The 13,729-nt window shown below is 40.1% G+C and overlaps 1 protein-coding gene across 1 annotated transcript in view; it reads right to left on the bottom strand.

The window, feature by feature from the left end:
- wdr70 (WD repeat domain 70) overlaps positions 1-3,724 on the bottom strand; it is a 49,616-nt gene extending 45,892 nt beyond the window's left edge. Inside the window, exons 1-7 of the mRNA XM_033646131.2 lie at positions 3,653-3,724; positions 2,681-2,740; positions 2,477-2,560; positions 2,286-2,391; positions 1,954-2,155; positions 1,072-1,131; positions 373-506 (exon numbers count right to left, since the gene is read on the bottom strand). Coding sequence (XP_033502022.1) covers positions 373-506; positions 1,072-1,131; positions 1,954-2,155; positions 2,286-2,391; positions 2,477-2,560; positions 2,681-2,740; positions 3,653-3,677 — 671 coding nt within the window. The 5' untranslated portion in view covers positions 3,678-3,724. The remainder of the gene's footprint in view (positions 1-372; positions 507-1,071; positions 1,132-1,953; positions 2,156-2,285; positions 2,392-2,476; positions 2,561-2,680; positions 2,741-3,652) is intronic.
- Between the last annotated feature and the right edge of the window lie 10,005 nt (positions 3,725-13,729).

Consider the following 13,729-nt stretch of genomic DNA (forward strand, 5'->3'; position numbering starts at 1 on the left):
TAAATGTAGCGTACATTTCTGTTAATAAGAGGAAACCTGCTCCAGCTCAGCCCACTGGTTCCCAAAAGCAAAAAAGAATTTGATCTTTGATGATGGCTTCAGTGACACACAGTATAAACACGCGCAGACACACAAACACCCACATATCTCCACCATCTGCTTCTGAAAGGCTCATTTTGAATGAAAAGAGAGGATGTCACAGAGTTAACATGAGGCTCAATGAAGCTCAACAAATGTGTTTCTGTGTGTGTGTGTGTACACCTTGGCACAAATAAATGCAGTGAGTGTGCTGGATGTTTGCATGAAACAAATTAACCACATGTTAAGCAACTGTGTTGATGTTCCACGTTGTGTTCTCAGAAGTGGACTCACCACTCACAGGGCTGAAGGGATCGGAAGGCCTGCAGAGCCTGGTCCATCCCGGCAAAATCCCAGAAACGCACATCATAATCGTACCCGCCAGTCACCAGTCGAGCTCCAGAGGGGTCTAAGCCAAGAGCCGATACCTGAGGAGACAATGACTTTATTTAGAACTAAAAGACGACCTATAAGCCTGTAACACTCAGAGGCCAACCGAGTGTCAAAGGCTGCATCTGCTGCTTGAAATATCTGAGTTTAGTTATACTGCCTCCTCTAAAAGGCAGCAAAAATAAATAGAACCCAAATATTTAAAGTTTGTTCTTGTGTAATGATCAAATTAGTCAGATCTAAACTGTTTTAAACCTGAAATCAGGATCTGGATACCAGATTGACTCTGCACTGATGACACTCAAGAAAACATTTTTTTCCTTACTGCTACAGAACAAAATATCATGGAAAACAGATTTGCTGCCACTCTTATTGCTAAAATTCAGCACAATGTGAAGGGACACTGGCTGAAAATCCAATAACTGATGCAGATCTCCAGATGTTTTAGCGTGTGCATAATGTAAACAAAATATGGTGAGGATTATAAGCCACTTAGCATGAATATAGACCACCACCTCCCTCTTCTTTCTAACAGAGAGTAATTGAATAAATTTCCATAAAACCACATGAGCAATTGAGAGCGCTGACAGAAGAAGTCCTTACTGTCTTAGTGCCGTGCTGCAGAGTGATTTCATGAGTGTCTGGAATCTTCTTCACTGGATTCTAGGGCGGAAAGTTGAAATGCATGTGAGGGAATGGTACAAGACTGAAAAGGCTCAATAAGATGTGTTTTACACTGTGGCATTTCACTGCAAGATTCAATTACACATGACATTTTACCTTTAATAGGCTGTGTAACTAAAAAAGTATGGAATCACAGCAATCATCTGCAAATGACTGACTGGGAACAATTACACTTTTGGATGTAAAAGGTTAAGATCTGAGCTTTTTTACTCATAACCTGAGGCATGTGCCTTCCTATGTGAGGGTGTTACACTCTTAAGGCAAAAACCAATGAATCATCACACTGCAAGAAAATGCATGAAAAATGTTGCATCCAATATGCTGATATGTTTCAGGTGGCACTGGCATTTTGGTGTGAGAAAAAAAAACTAGGAGAAAACACCTGAGACAACACTGCAATTACTGTAAAGTGATACTAGATCATATTTGCCTAAGCCTGTAGAACCACTGAATATATTTTCTTGTACTGCCATCTAGTGGTGAAATCTTAAAAGCACCCTACAACTCAGAATAAATAGGTGCCTTTATCATTCACCTTTTTCACTTAAGACACTGTGACATGTCACAGGTTTAAATAATAAAATGAATGATGGCTGAATTACATTTAGCTGCTTCAGTTCCTGGGTCCTGGTACTGTGCATGCTTTCTCACTGCTACACTGAGGCAGCAGGAGGACAGATTGGATGTTTTTAACAAAAAAAAAAAAAAAAAACCCCAAGGAGACTCACTGATAGACCTATATGGAAATATTTTGTAAGCAACCTGTAATGCCTGCTGCTTAGTGAGTTATTTCAGACATACATCATCGTCATCATCTTGTTCCTCCTCTTCATCATCATCTTCATCACTGTGAACCGTGCTGCCAGCTGGACGTGCAAGCTCATCAGCATTGCCCTGGGCTGTGTATTGAGGAGGCAGTGGAGGACCAATAAGCTCTGAGTCTGAGTCAGAGTCGGAGTCTGAGTCTGAACCACTGTCACTACTGCTCTCGCTCTCCTGTTTTCTAAAAAGAAAAAGAAACATAATTGTCAGGAAAAGGAAAAAGGTATCTTACACTTGAATGACAGACAGGTAACTAACCTCTGAGGCAGTGGCACCCTGACAAAACACACAAACAAAAAATTTGCAGTTACCTGGAAGATGCAGCTGCAGCCTTGTCTTTCTGAATGTGGACTGATGACTTCACTGATTTGGAGCTCTCCGCTTCTTCCTCCATCTGACAGTCCTTCTCTCGCTCATCTGAGGAAGCAATAGTTACAGAACAGTTACACACACTCTAGTGACAGAGGCACTACCTAACAGCTTGTTATGTTGGTTATCCTACCTAATACACGCTGACTCCTCTCAATGGCTGTTCGACGGGTCTGTTCAAAAATGGCATCCAGGTCAAATGTGCGGGCCTTCTTACCTGGAGGGAATAAAGACAGAGCTCATTTGAACAATAACCAACACAACCCATACTGTTAGTATACCATTTAAGAAATGAAATAAGTCAAAATATTGACCATCTGGACTGGACTGTACATACCAAACCCAGAGAATCCCATGACAGACGCAATGTCGCCATCGCCACTCGACTTGCCCGATGCTGCAAAAGAGCAAAACTGCTTCATCATAACCTGGGTTATCTTGTTTATCATGAAAGCTGTGGTGACATTTTGCTTTTCATGTAAATGCTCAAGAGTATAGAACGCAGCTCTCTTGGTTGGGTTGTTTTTCTTTATAAGCGCTTGAGAGGTCATTTTTGCTGGAGGGGGGAAATTGCTCCAATGAGAAGGAAAATACTACTAGTATCGAGGTGTAAAAGAAACGCACGACAAACAAGAAAAGAATCCTGTTATATCAATCATGACATATTAATGAACAAGAAAATAATGTTGGGCTACACGTGGTCATAAATTTCATATAAGTCACCTATTGAAAAATGTACACAAAGAAAATAGGCTAGATTAAATACCTCTAAGTTACCTTTGTGGACTACCACATATGTGACACCCAAACACTGCTTTTATACGACGTTACTGACGCCTGAACATCTACCCGAGTTGAAACATAACTTAATTGTTGTCTCAAATGTAAAAAAAAGTCGCTTAAAAATAATATTATGTTAGAAAACGGTAAAATATTAAAACATGGCTGTTTGCTAACTATACTGTATCATTTCGGCTTGAATGACAGTAGCTTTAACAATGAAAACGACAAGAGCACAAATTACTCCTCTTTAGAAAGCCAACTGCCGCTTTAAACGACAAGTAAGCAAGTTAGCAACATTTAAACAGTTTAACTACACAACATTAATAGAAATTGGAGAGCTCCACAGCAGAAAGCACAAGCTAACACGAGCTAGCAAAACCAGCAACAACTGCTGTTTCTTTCGCCCTATTAGCCGATAAAAGTAACGAAAAACTACAAATGTAGCCAAATATAAATGCAAATACATGTAAGTCGTGTGAAATAAATATATATAACTTAAAGACGTGCAACAGCTAAACTTTGCTACCTTCATCCACTTTGTTGGGATCCATGTTTTCAAATGCGCAGATTACCTCTGACCACCGGAAGTTGTTTCTTCTTCTTCTGTTGCGCATATTGCGGTAGTCTCCAACGAGTTTAGTGATGCTTGGGTTGGCTCCGTTGTCCTTGAGTGCACAGTAATGACTGTTCCATGACCAGCTAACTTTACTTTAACAGGTTTGCTTTGTAAATAATAATAATATATATATATATATATATATATATATATATATATATTTTTTTTTTTTTTTTTTTTTTTAAATTTCTTTGGAACTATACGGTCAATATTGTCTGTCACACAGATGCCAAGTATCGTTATTTTATTAAATAAAAAATATATATATAAATTAAACTTTTGGTAGACAACTAGAATGATATAATCAATTGCCTTCTCAGTCCACTAGATGCATGTTACTGCAATAAAATCATTGATGTAAGATGAACAGATTGAAAACTATATCTCATTAGATAAAACAGATGTTGACAGAGTTTTCCTTTCCTTTCTTATGATCTTAGGTCTGATGACTTGAAAGACTCCAGTAAACTGAGACCACTTTGGCGAGTGGAGGACTACTCTGAAGATACCCCATTTGTGTTACAAAGAGAGTTACTCTGGTCTGTCAACATGGCAGAGCACCTTGCACAAGACCTACAGCTAAAGTAAACTGGCAAACAAAATTGTATGTATAGTTAAGCAATTGAATGACTGCTGTTAATAGAGTGTGGTGGCTTTGATAAGAGCATAGATGGGAACTGAAGACATTAATGGCTTCCCTGGTGGAACGGGCTTGGTTGGTAAAGTGGTGAAAATACTCTCAATGTAGCATATTGATTTTTCTAGGTGGGAATTTGTTTTTTTCGGTGGCTAAAATATGTTTTGTGTCTGACCCCCATCTACAGCATGACATTGCTTGGCTTCATTGTTGGACTCCTGCCTAATTCTCCAAACTGTTGGTGTGCTGACTGACATCTGCTGTATGTGATACACTGACTATGGAGAAGTATGTCAAGGTATGAGGGTACCATTCGTGGAAACACAGATATTTGGGTGTGAATGCTTGTTTGAGTCTACCAAAACCAAATGAAATGTTTAAGCTCATAAAAAAACATATATCTATATATTTATTTTTTATTTTAAATAAATGTTGTATTTTTTTCAATTTAAATCATCTTAACTTGAAGTAGCAAGTCATATAATTGTCCATCCATCCATCCATTTTCATCTGCTTATCCAGGGCTGGGTCGCAGGCGCAGCAGGCCAAGCGAAGCCACCCAGACGTCCCCCTCCCCAGCCACACTTTCCAGCTCCTCCTGGGGGACCCTGAGGCATTCCCAGGCCAGATGGGATATGTAGTCCTTCCAGTGTGTTCTGGGTCTGCTGAGCAATGTGGAATAATGCAGGAATGTGCATTTGTTTGATGAGGTAAGGAAAGTTTTTAGCACTTCTTGTGTCATGTAATTATTTGGGTTAACTCACAGTAACAAGTTGAAACAACAAGTGATTAAAAGGTCAATCAACTTTACAACTTAAAAAAAAATGTTAAACAACTAGGACACTGTCATTAAATCAATCTTATGAACTTTATTTTTTGAGTTGAAACAAAGGTAATCCTCAAGTTGAGTTAACTTACATTTTCGAGGGAGCAGGTGAACTTTCATTTCCAAGTTTAAGAGAGTTCCTGGTGTGAACCCGGGGTGGAGGAGCCCTTCTGTGCAGAGTTTGCATGTTCTCCCCATGTCAGCGTGGGTTTTCTCCAGGTAATCCAAAGACATGCAGGTTAATTGGTGACTCTAAATTGTCCGTAGGTGTGAATGTGAGAGTGAATGGTTGTCTGTCTCTATGTGTCAGCCCTGTGATAGTCTGGTGACCTGTCCAGGGTGTACCCCGCCTCTCGCCCAATGTCAGCTGGGATAGGCTCCAGCCCCCCTGTGACCCCCAACATGATAAGCAGTTACAGAGAATAAATGAATTAATTAATGAATTTTATGAAATCTACCATCCTATTAAGTTAATGTGCTACTTAATTTTTACTTAGGTGGTATTTACTCATATTTATCTGTTTGTTTCTTCCTTTCCTTTTGTTGGTGTAGCTTATTCTACTTAGGTAAACTGTTATAAGTGCCCAAGTTGATTTAATTTGTTGATTCTGCTTTGTTAATGAACAGACAAATAAAAAACTGGCTCTATAAAGTCATTCCTATTTTCATATTTTTGCATCAGCCAACATAGTTCTCCAACACACTTGGCACAAGGGAGAAGTTTCAGTTCTGCAACCTCAACTAAATCCTACACACTGGACCTTTAAGTTAAAGAGCTAATATTTTTTATGCATACAAAAGACTTATTTCTCAAAGTGACTTTTGGAGCTTAATATAGTCTTTCATATCTAACTGAATGTGTACAAAAAAAACAAAACGCTTCTTTGAATATAAATGTGATATGATAAAACATGGTCTCAAACCAAAGTTTGAACTCAACAGAATATTATGAGCTTCATAAGGATAGTATTTATCACAGGGCTATTGTATTGGGTTGGATTGGATTGTTGATGGCTTAATTTTTCTGTTCACTGAGCTTGTTGTAATGTGAAAAGGTCTAAAAGGCCACCCTGAAAGCACTTAGCCCTGCTGCCCCTTTTATTCAAGCTGTTTATTGCAAGGTAACAGAGATTTAAACACAAAGAAGCATTAATACAACAAAAAACAAGAACAAAACAAACAAAAATTGTTGAGAAAAAACAGTAGTTGTATTTGGTGTATTTTGTCATTGTGAAATTTCACATTGCTAAGCAGTCACACCTTTGTGTCGACTTATTTAGTCAGCTCCTCCAAACTTTCAGTGTATGATTCTATGAGAAGGACTTTTACTGTGTTTGGTCATAACATTATATTAATAATGTATTATCATTCATTTTGTTATTGTTGCTGTTGTAACTGTTATCATTATTGGCGTTAGAAATGGGCTTGAAATTGGAATTAGAACTGGAACTGGCAGTGGAACTGGACCTGGAATGTTATGCATTTCAGAATGTCTTTGTTAGTCAGTATATAAGACCAGTTCACCTCATAACAGTCAGACGCACACAGACCAACATTCGAGTTACACAACTGTTAACTACTTAGTTACGAATTATTTCCTTGAATAATTTCATTGTATCAGCATTTAACCATCATGGCTGATAAATCTGCACGGGAGTTGAAGACTCCTCACGCTCTGGCCTCTGGAGAGGATCAAGGTGAGTGTCAAAAAAGAGGGATGAACAGTAACTCTGACATGGTAACTAAAATAACTCAGTCAGTTTCCTCTCATCCTGATAAAATATATGAGATTTAGAGAAATGGCTTCCAACCTGTCAGGTTTGTGAAACATTTAAGGGGCAGTGTATGATTGCACCTCACCCAGTTTGCATGGGTCCATCAATTGTGGACAGTTTTTGTGATTTTCTTTCGGATCAAGAAATTAAATTTCAAACACCTAGAAAGGTAAACTATCAAATATATCAGAAGGGAACATGCAGTAGATAAAGATTTAGGGCACAAGCATGCATTGGCAAAATTAACACCAGCAAATGTTCACCGTCTGTTCACTTCAATTCAATATGTGTCAAAGGGGGAAAAAAAACCATTTGCTTCCGGTAGCAAAACAAATTTGAATCTTCAGATCGCATGGAGTTGCAGCCTCAACCAATATCAAAGATGTACATGTGAAAGAGACATTTATTGATTGCCATGTCTAACCAGCCAATAGGCTATTATGATACTGGTCATGACAAATACAAGCAGTCCCACATGAGAGACGCTGCCTGGTTGGCAGTGAGTCAGGAGACAGGCATGTAACGTAAGAAGACGTAACATGTTTCAATAACATCATATTTCACTGTGTGTATTAGCAAGCTAGCTTTTAGGGCCATTACAGGCACTGCCCACATTCAGCACAAATATGGCCTCGGCAGATGATGGTCACTTGCGTGCAGTTGTATATGTGAGCATGTGGGAGAAAATGCACAATTCTAATATGTTGTGACACATTGGGAAGGGGGGGGGGGGGGGGGGGGGGGTTGAGAACCAACAATTTAGTGCCTGTGAGTTAATACAAAGGCCATTTGTTAAAATTATTGACACAACACCACTAAATGCCATCAACTAATTGGTGTTCCCCTTTGTTTTTCCTTTGATTTTAGATAATGACTCCAGACACAACATTGTGGAAGAAGTCAAAGAGCGGTCGACCAAAAGGAAGGCCAGCACCCATGAAGGGCCCTCCAGGAAGAAAGTCAAGACTGACGACAGTACCCACACCCCGCACTTTGAAGGTGCAAGTGTGAGGGGGAGCAAGTGGAAGGCTCAGGAGGCTGATGAAGAGCGCCCCAACAAAAAGATCAGGGGTAGCGATCACGTCAGCATCACTGAGCCCAGCAGTGTGGTGTTTGAGGGTGTCAAAGTGAGGCAGAGTGAAAGAAAGGCCCACGATGACGGAGACAGAGCCTCAAACAAGAGCTCTGACCTCAGCCCAAGGATCAGCGCATGTTCATCCTCATTGTCAGATGAGGAGGAAACATACGACTTGTCCTTCACAGTCAAAACCAACCGAGGTAAGCTGATAGTGTGAAAGAAAGTTAGGTTGCACCTGATTCATGGTACAAAATTTTGAAGAATATGCTCATTTGCTTTGCCAGAAGTTAGATGAGGAGAGTAATACCACTCATGTTTGTACCCAAAATATGAAACTACAGCCAGAAGTCTGATAGCTTAGCTTAGCACAAAGACTGAAAATAGCAAGTCTAGCTCTGTCTGCAGTAAACAAAATCCACCTATCAGCATCTCTAAAGCTCACATTTTAAAAAGTTATATCTTGTTTGTTTAGTCCATCCAAAATCCGAAGGGTAAAATTGGCACATGCCCCTGTTTGCAGTCTTTGTAGGAAAGCTTACTGCTGGCGGTAGCTTCATATTTAGCATAAAGACAACAGCTGAACTTAATTTTCACATCTGAATCTTGGCAAGAAAGCAGATGAGCATATTTCCACTCAATAGGCATCCCTCTAAAGTTACAGTAGTACAAATACACATCATCTCTCTGTGTCTGTGTGCAGCTGAATTTGAAGGCGACTACTACGAGCTTTCCCAGCTTGGTGAAGGTGGATTTGGAGCCGTTTATGAGGGCTACAGAAAAAATGACATGGCACCAGTAAGTCTTACACATTATCCTTCTCTTTATCTCTCTCTCTCTCTCTCTCTCTCTCTCTCTCTCTCTCTCTCTCTTGCAAAAACAAATGTTTTTTAAGTGTATTCTTGGAAAGTGCCAAACACTTGTGTTTCCGTCTTTCAGGTGGCCATCAAACACATAAGGAAAGAAAAGGTCCTTTACAAGGAAGTGGTAAGTGATTCAATCTGGTGTCCTAAGCACTATCATCTGAAACATGTTTGTACTTCAAGTGCTGTTGGTCAGACCACGCAAAATGATAGAATGATAAATGTTGGTATATTTTCATTTCTACGTTTTCTGTATTTGCTTTAGGTCCAGAACGGAGAGGTGTTTCAAGTCATTGAAGAAGTCGCCCTCATGGTGAAAGCAGCAGGTGGAGCTGATTCACCTGGGAAAACTGCAGTCATCTCCCTTCTTGACTGTTTTGATCTGGAGGAGGAGCTAATCCTGGTTGTGGAAAGACCAGTCCCCTCCATGGATCTCCACAAGTACCGCAGGGCCAAGGGAGGCTACCTGCAAGAACACGAGGCTAAGGTACTGAAGCTAGGTGAAGGATGAAGAGTTAGGCTGCAGTCCCTTTATTATTTATTATTGCCATAATTTACATTGTGTAGCGATCACGCATTAATACGTCTATCTTGTTTGTTTAATCCGTATCGACACTGAGGTGTAAAACACACTATGGTGTTCAGGGTGTATACACTGGGCTATTTCCTAGCCCACTAAGCTAACAAATTTTGCTGACGTGAACGTTTAACTTAAACCCCACTCCATTCACTCGTCTGTTTCACTCTCTCCCTCCATCACAGATCATCCTGAAGCAGATGATAGATGCAGCCATTGAGATGCACTCGAACGGCGTCTTTCACAGGGACATCAAGCTGCAAAACGTCCTTGTGGAAACTGGACCCACTGTCCCACGCGTCCGAGTGATCGATTTTGGTTGTGGCTGCCTCGTGAGAAAGCAATACTACAATTACTACTGTGGTATGATATCTGGCCTCTCCTGATATTTTATTTCTACGTCTTGCCCTATGGTTGATTGTCTCTGACTGTGTCCCTCTGTCTTTGTGTCTCACATTGTGTATTTTAGGTACCTTCTCAAAAGCCCCTCCAGAATGGTTTCTGGTGCGAGAATATCAGGCCATTCCCACAACAGTGTGGCAGCTTGGAGCACTGTTGTGGGACCTGCTCGACCGTAAACATTCATTTAAAACTCAGGTTTACTTCCAGGAGGGGCTTAAAATCAACAAGAATCTGTCCAGAGGTAAGACACACACACACACACACACACACACACACACACACACACACGCACACACACACAAAGTTTGCAAGGGTCACTTAATTGAAATTACAGAAGATGATATTTCATACTACAATACACTACATATTTTTATACCTTCATGCCAGCGAAAGCCGTTGCTGGAGGCATTATGTTTTTGGGTTGTCTGTTCATACATCCGTACGTCTGTACGTCCGTACATCCATACATCCATCCCATTCTTGTGAACTCGATATGTCAGGAACGCTCTCAAGGAATTTCTTTAAATTTGGCAGAAACGTCTCTCTGAAGATTTTGTTGGTCATTGGTCAAAGGTCAAGGTCAATGTGACCTCGTCTGTCTTGTTCTTGTGAACGCAGTATCGTCAGAAAACTTTGAGGGACTTTTCTTTTTTCAAATTTGGCAAAAATGTCCACTTGGACACAAGGATGAACTGAGTAGATTTTGGTGGTCAAAGGGAAAGGTCAAGGTCACTTTGACTTTGCAGCTGCCTCATTCTTGTGAACTCGATATCTCAACAACACCTTGAGGGAATTTTTTCAAGTTTGACATAAACGTCCACTTAGATTTAACAATGAACTGATTAGAATTTGGTGACATGAAATAAGTCAACATACACAAATCTTTGGGAGGATTTTTTGTTTTACAGTGGATCACCTCGCTGCCACTGAAACCACTGATCTCCCTAACTCCCCCCCCCCCCCCTCTCTCTCTCTCTCTCTCTCTTGCTCCCCAGGCTGCAGAGGTTTCTTGCAGATATGTCTGCAAAATGACCCTGAGATGCGTCCCACATTAGAGCAGCTACAGCTTCATCCGTGGCTCAGATAATCAGCGACAAGTCACGTGTTGTCAGCTCTGTCCCTCTCATGCATGGTTAGATCACACTCCTATTTTTATTCTTTTTTTAAAAAAAAATGTATATCTATTTTTCATATTTATTCTGCACTTTAAAAACCAGATGCCTCCTAGTCAAGGTCTCTGCTGGAACTGTCCTAACATTCTATGTGTGCTTTTATTTATCTGTATATGCATTCTTTGTGATTTTCTGATTCTGATTCAATCTGGTGTCCTAAGCACTATCATCTGAAACATGTTTGTACTTCAAGTGCTGTTGGTCAGACCACGCAAAATGATAGAATGATAAATGTTGGTATATTTTCATTTCTATGTTTTCTGTATTTGCTTTAGGTCCAGAATGGAGAGGTGTGTCAAGTCATTGAAGAAGTCACCCTCATGGTGAAAGCAGCAGGTGGAGCTGATTCACCTGGGAAAACTGCAGCCATCTCCCTTCTTGACTGTTTTGATCTGGAGGAGGAGCTAATCCTGGTTGTGGAAAGACCAGTCCCCTCCATGGATCTCCACAAGTACCGCAGGGCCAAGGGAGGCTACCTGCAAGAACACGAGGCTAAGGTACTGAAGCTAGGTGAAGGATGAAGAGTTAGGCTGCAGTCCCTTTATTATTTATTATTGCCATAATTTACATTGTGTAGTGATCACTCATTAATACGTCTATCTTGTTTGTTTAATCCGTATCGACACTGAGGTGTAAAAACACACTATGGTGTTCAGGGTGTATACACTGGGCTATTTCTTAGCCCACTAAGCTTACAAATTTTGCTGACGTGAACGTTTAACTTATTTCATACTACAATACACTACATATTTTTATACCTTCATGCCAGCGAAAGCCGTTGCTGGAGACATTATGTTTTTGGGTTGTCTGTTCATACATCCGTACATCTGTACGTCCGTACATCCATACATCCATCCCATTCTTGTGAACTCGATATGTCAGGAACGCTCTCAAGGAATTTCTTTAAATTTGGCAGAAACGTCTGGTGGTCAAAGGTCAAGGTCACTGTGTGTCAGCACCTTGCGTCAGTCTCATTCTTGTAAACGCAATGTCTTGAGAAGACCCTGAAGGAATTTCTTCAAATTTGAGTTACTTGGCCTCAAGAATGAACTGATTAGAATTTGGTGACATGAAATAAGTCAACATACACAAATCTTTGGGAGGATTTTTTGTTTTACAGTGGATCACCTCGCTGCCACTGAAACCACTGATCTCCCTAACTCCCTCTCTCTCTCTCTTGCTCCCCAGGCTGCAGAGGTTTCTTGCAGATGTGTCTGCAAAACGACCCTGAGATAATCACCGACAAGCCACCTGTTGTCAGCTCTGTCCCTCTCATGCATGGTTGGCCTCCTCGTCAAGGGCTCTGCTGGAACTGTGCTAACATTCTACATGTGCTTTTATTTATCTGTATATGTATATACAGTATATGCACCTAGGGCTTCTTCTCAGGAGAGAAGTTCGTAACGCAGCTACGCCTGGATGGTGTGTCGTGGGTGTGCTGCTGCCGTGGCCCTGCCTGATGCCTCCTATTGCTACTGATGTTGTCAGCTATTGTCACTACTGTCTGACCTGTTTCTTGCTCAGTCTCTGACTCTCGTTATGTATAATTTTGTCATATGGATTACTGTAAATGTATTATGTTGCTCTGTCCTGCTCCTGTCCGACATCTATTGCACATCTGTCGGTCCTGGAAGAGGGATCCCTCCTCAGTTTTTCCTCATCCGCTGTGAGGGTCTAAGGACAGAGGGATGTCATAACCTGTAAAGCCCTCTGAGGCAAATTGTGATTTTTATGTTTTTATGTTTTATGTTATTTATATCTATAATATATGTAATAAAATTCAAAAAAATGGAATATGTATATATGTGTGATGTATATATATATATATATATATATATATATATATATATATATATATATATATATATATATATATATATATATTAAACATTTTATCTTTATATTTTTGTACTTGTATGTGTGATATGTATATTCATATTTGTCTGTGTATGATGACACCTTGGTTGGGAGAAAGGGCAATTTCATTCCCATGTACTCTGTATGTGGAAATGACCATAAAGTTGAACTTGACTTGACTTGATTTACTTAATCTTTTTATACAAAAAAAAAAAAAACTGATTTGATGTAGGCCTATTACAACTGTCTCCATCCTACATCACTTCAGTGCAATCTTTGTATAGAATCAAAAGCAGATTAAAACATTACCAAGGCAGCCAACATGGGGATATGTTAGCAATATAAGCTCCACTTCCCATCTAACACACCATTCAGAACAATATCTGCATAGCAATAGTGGCGGGACATTACTCTGCTCTTGACCAGGAAATCACAGTGGATGGATTGGGAGAAGAGAACATGGTGGATAGATGCAGAGAAGATGAAGAGAGCATAGCGGATGGATATGGAGAAGAAAACAAGAATGTGGTGGATGGATACAGAGGAGGAGGAAAAGATAATGTTGAGAACAGACATATAGGAAAGGGCATGTCCCAGTGCATTCAATCTGCAAAACTTGCATTCAGGAAGAAACTGAAGTTGTTACGGGATCATTTTTATTTATCTGAAGACCTGGAGACTTTCGAAAGATCAACTGAAGTGCTGAAGAATCTAAGAAAATCCTTTGTATCAGTGCAGGAGAGAAAAAGTAAAGAAAAAAACATAAAAAGGTGAAGTAAAAATAAGGCATTCCTATAATTGTA

The sequence above is a fragment of the Epinephelus lanceolatus genome, chromosome 19 (assembly GCF_041903045.1).
Source record: "Epinephelus lanceolatus isolate andai-2023 chromosome 19, ASM4190304v1, whole genome shotgun sequence".
Lineage (NCBI taxonomy): Eukaryota > Metazoa > Chordata > Actinopteri > Perciformes > Serranidae > Epinephelus > Epinephelus lanceolatus.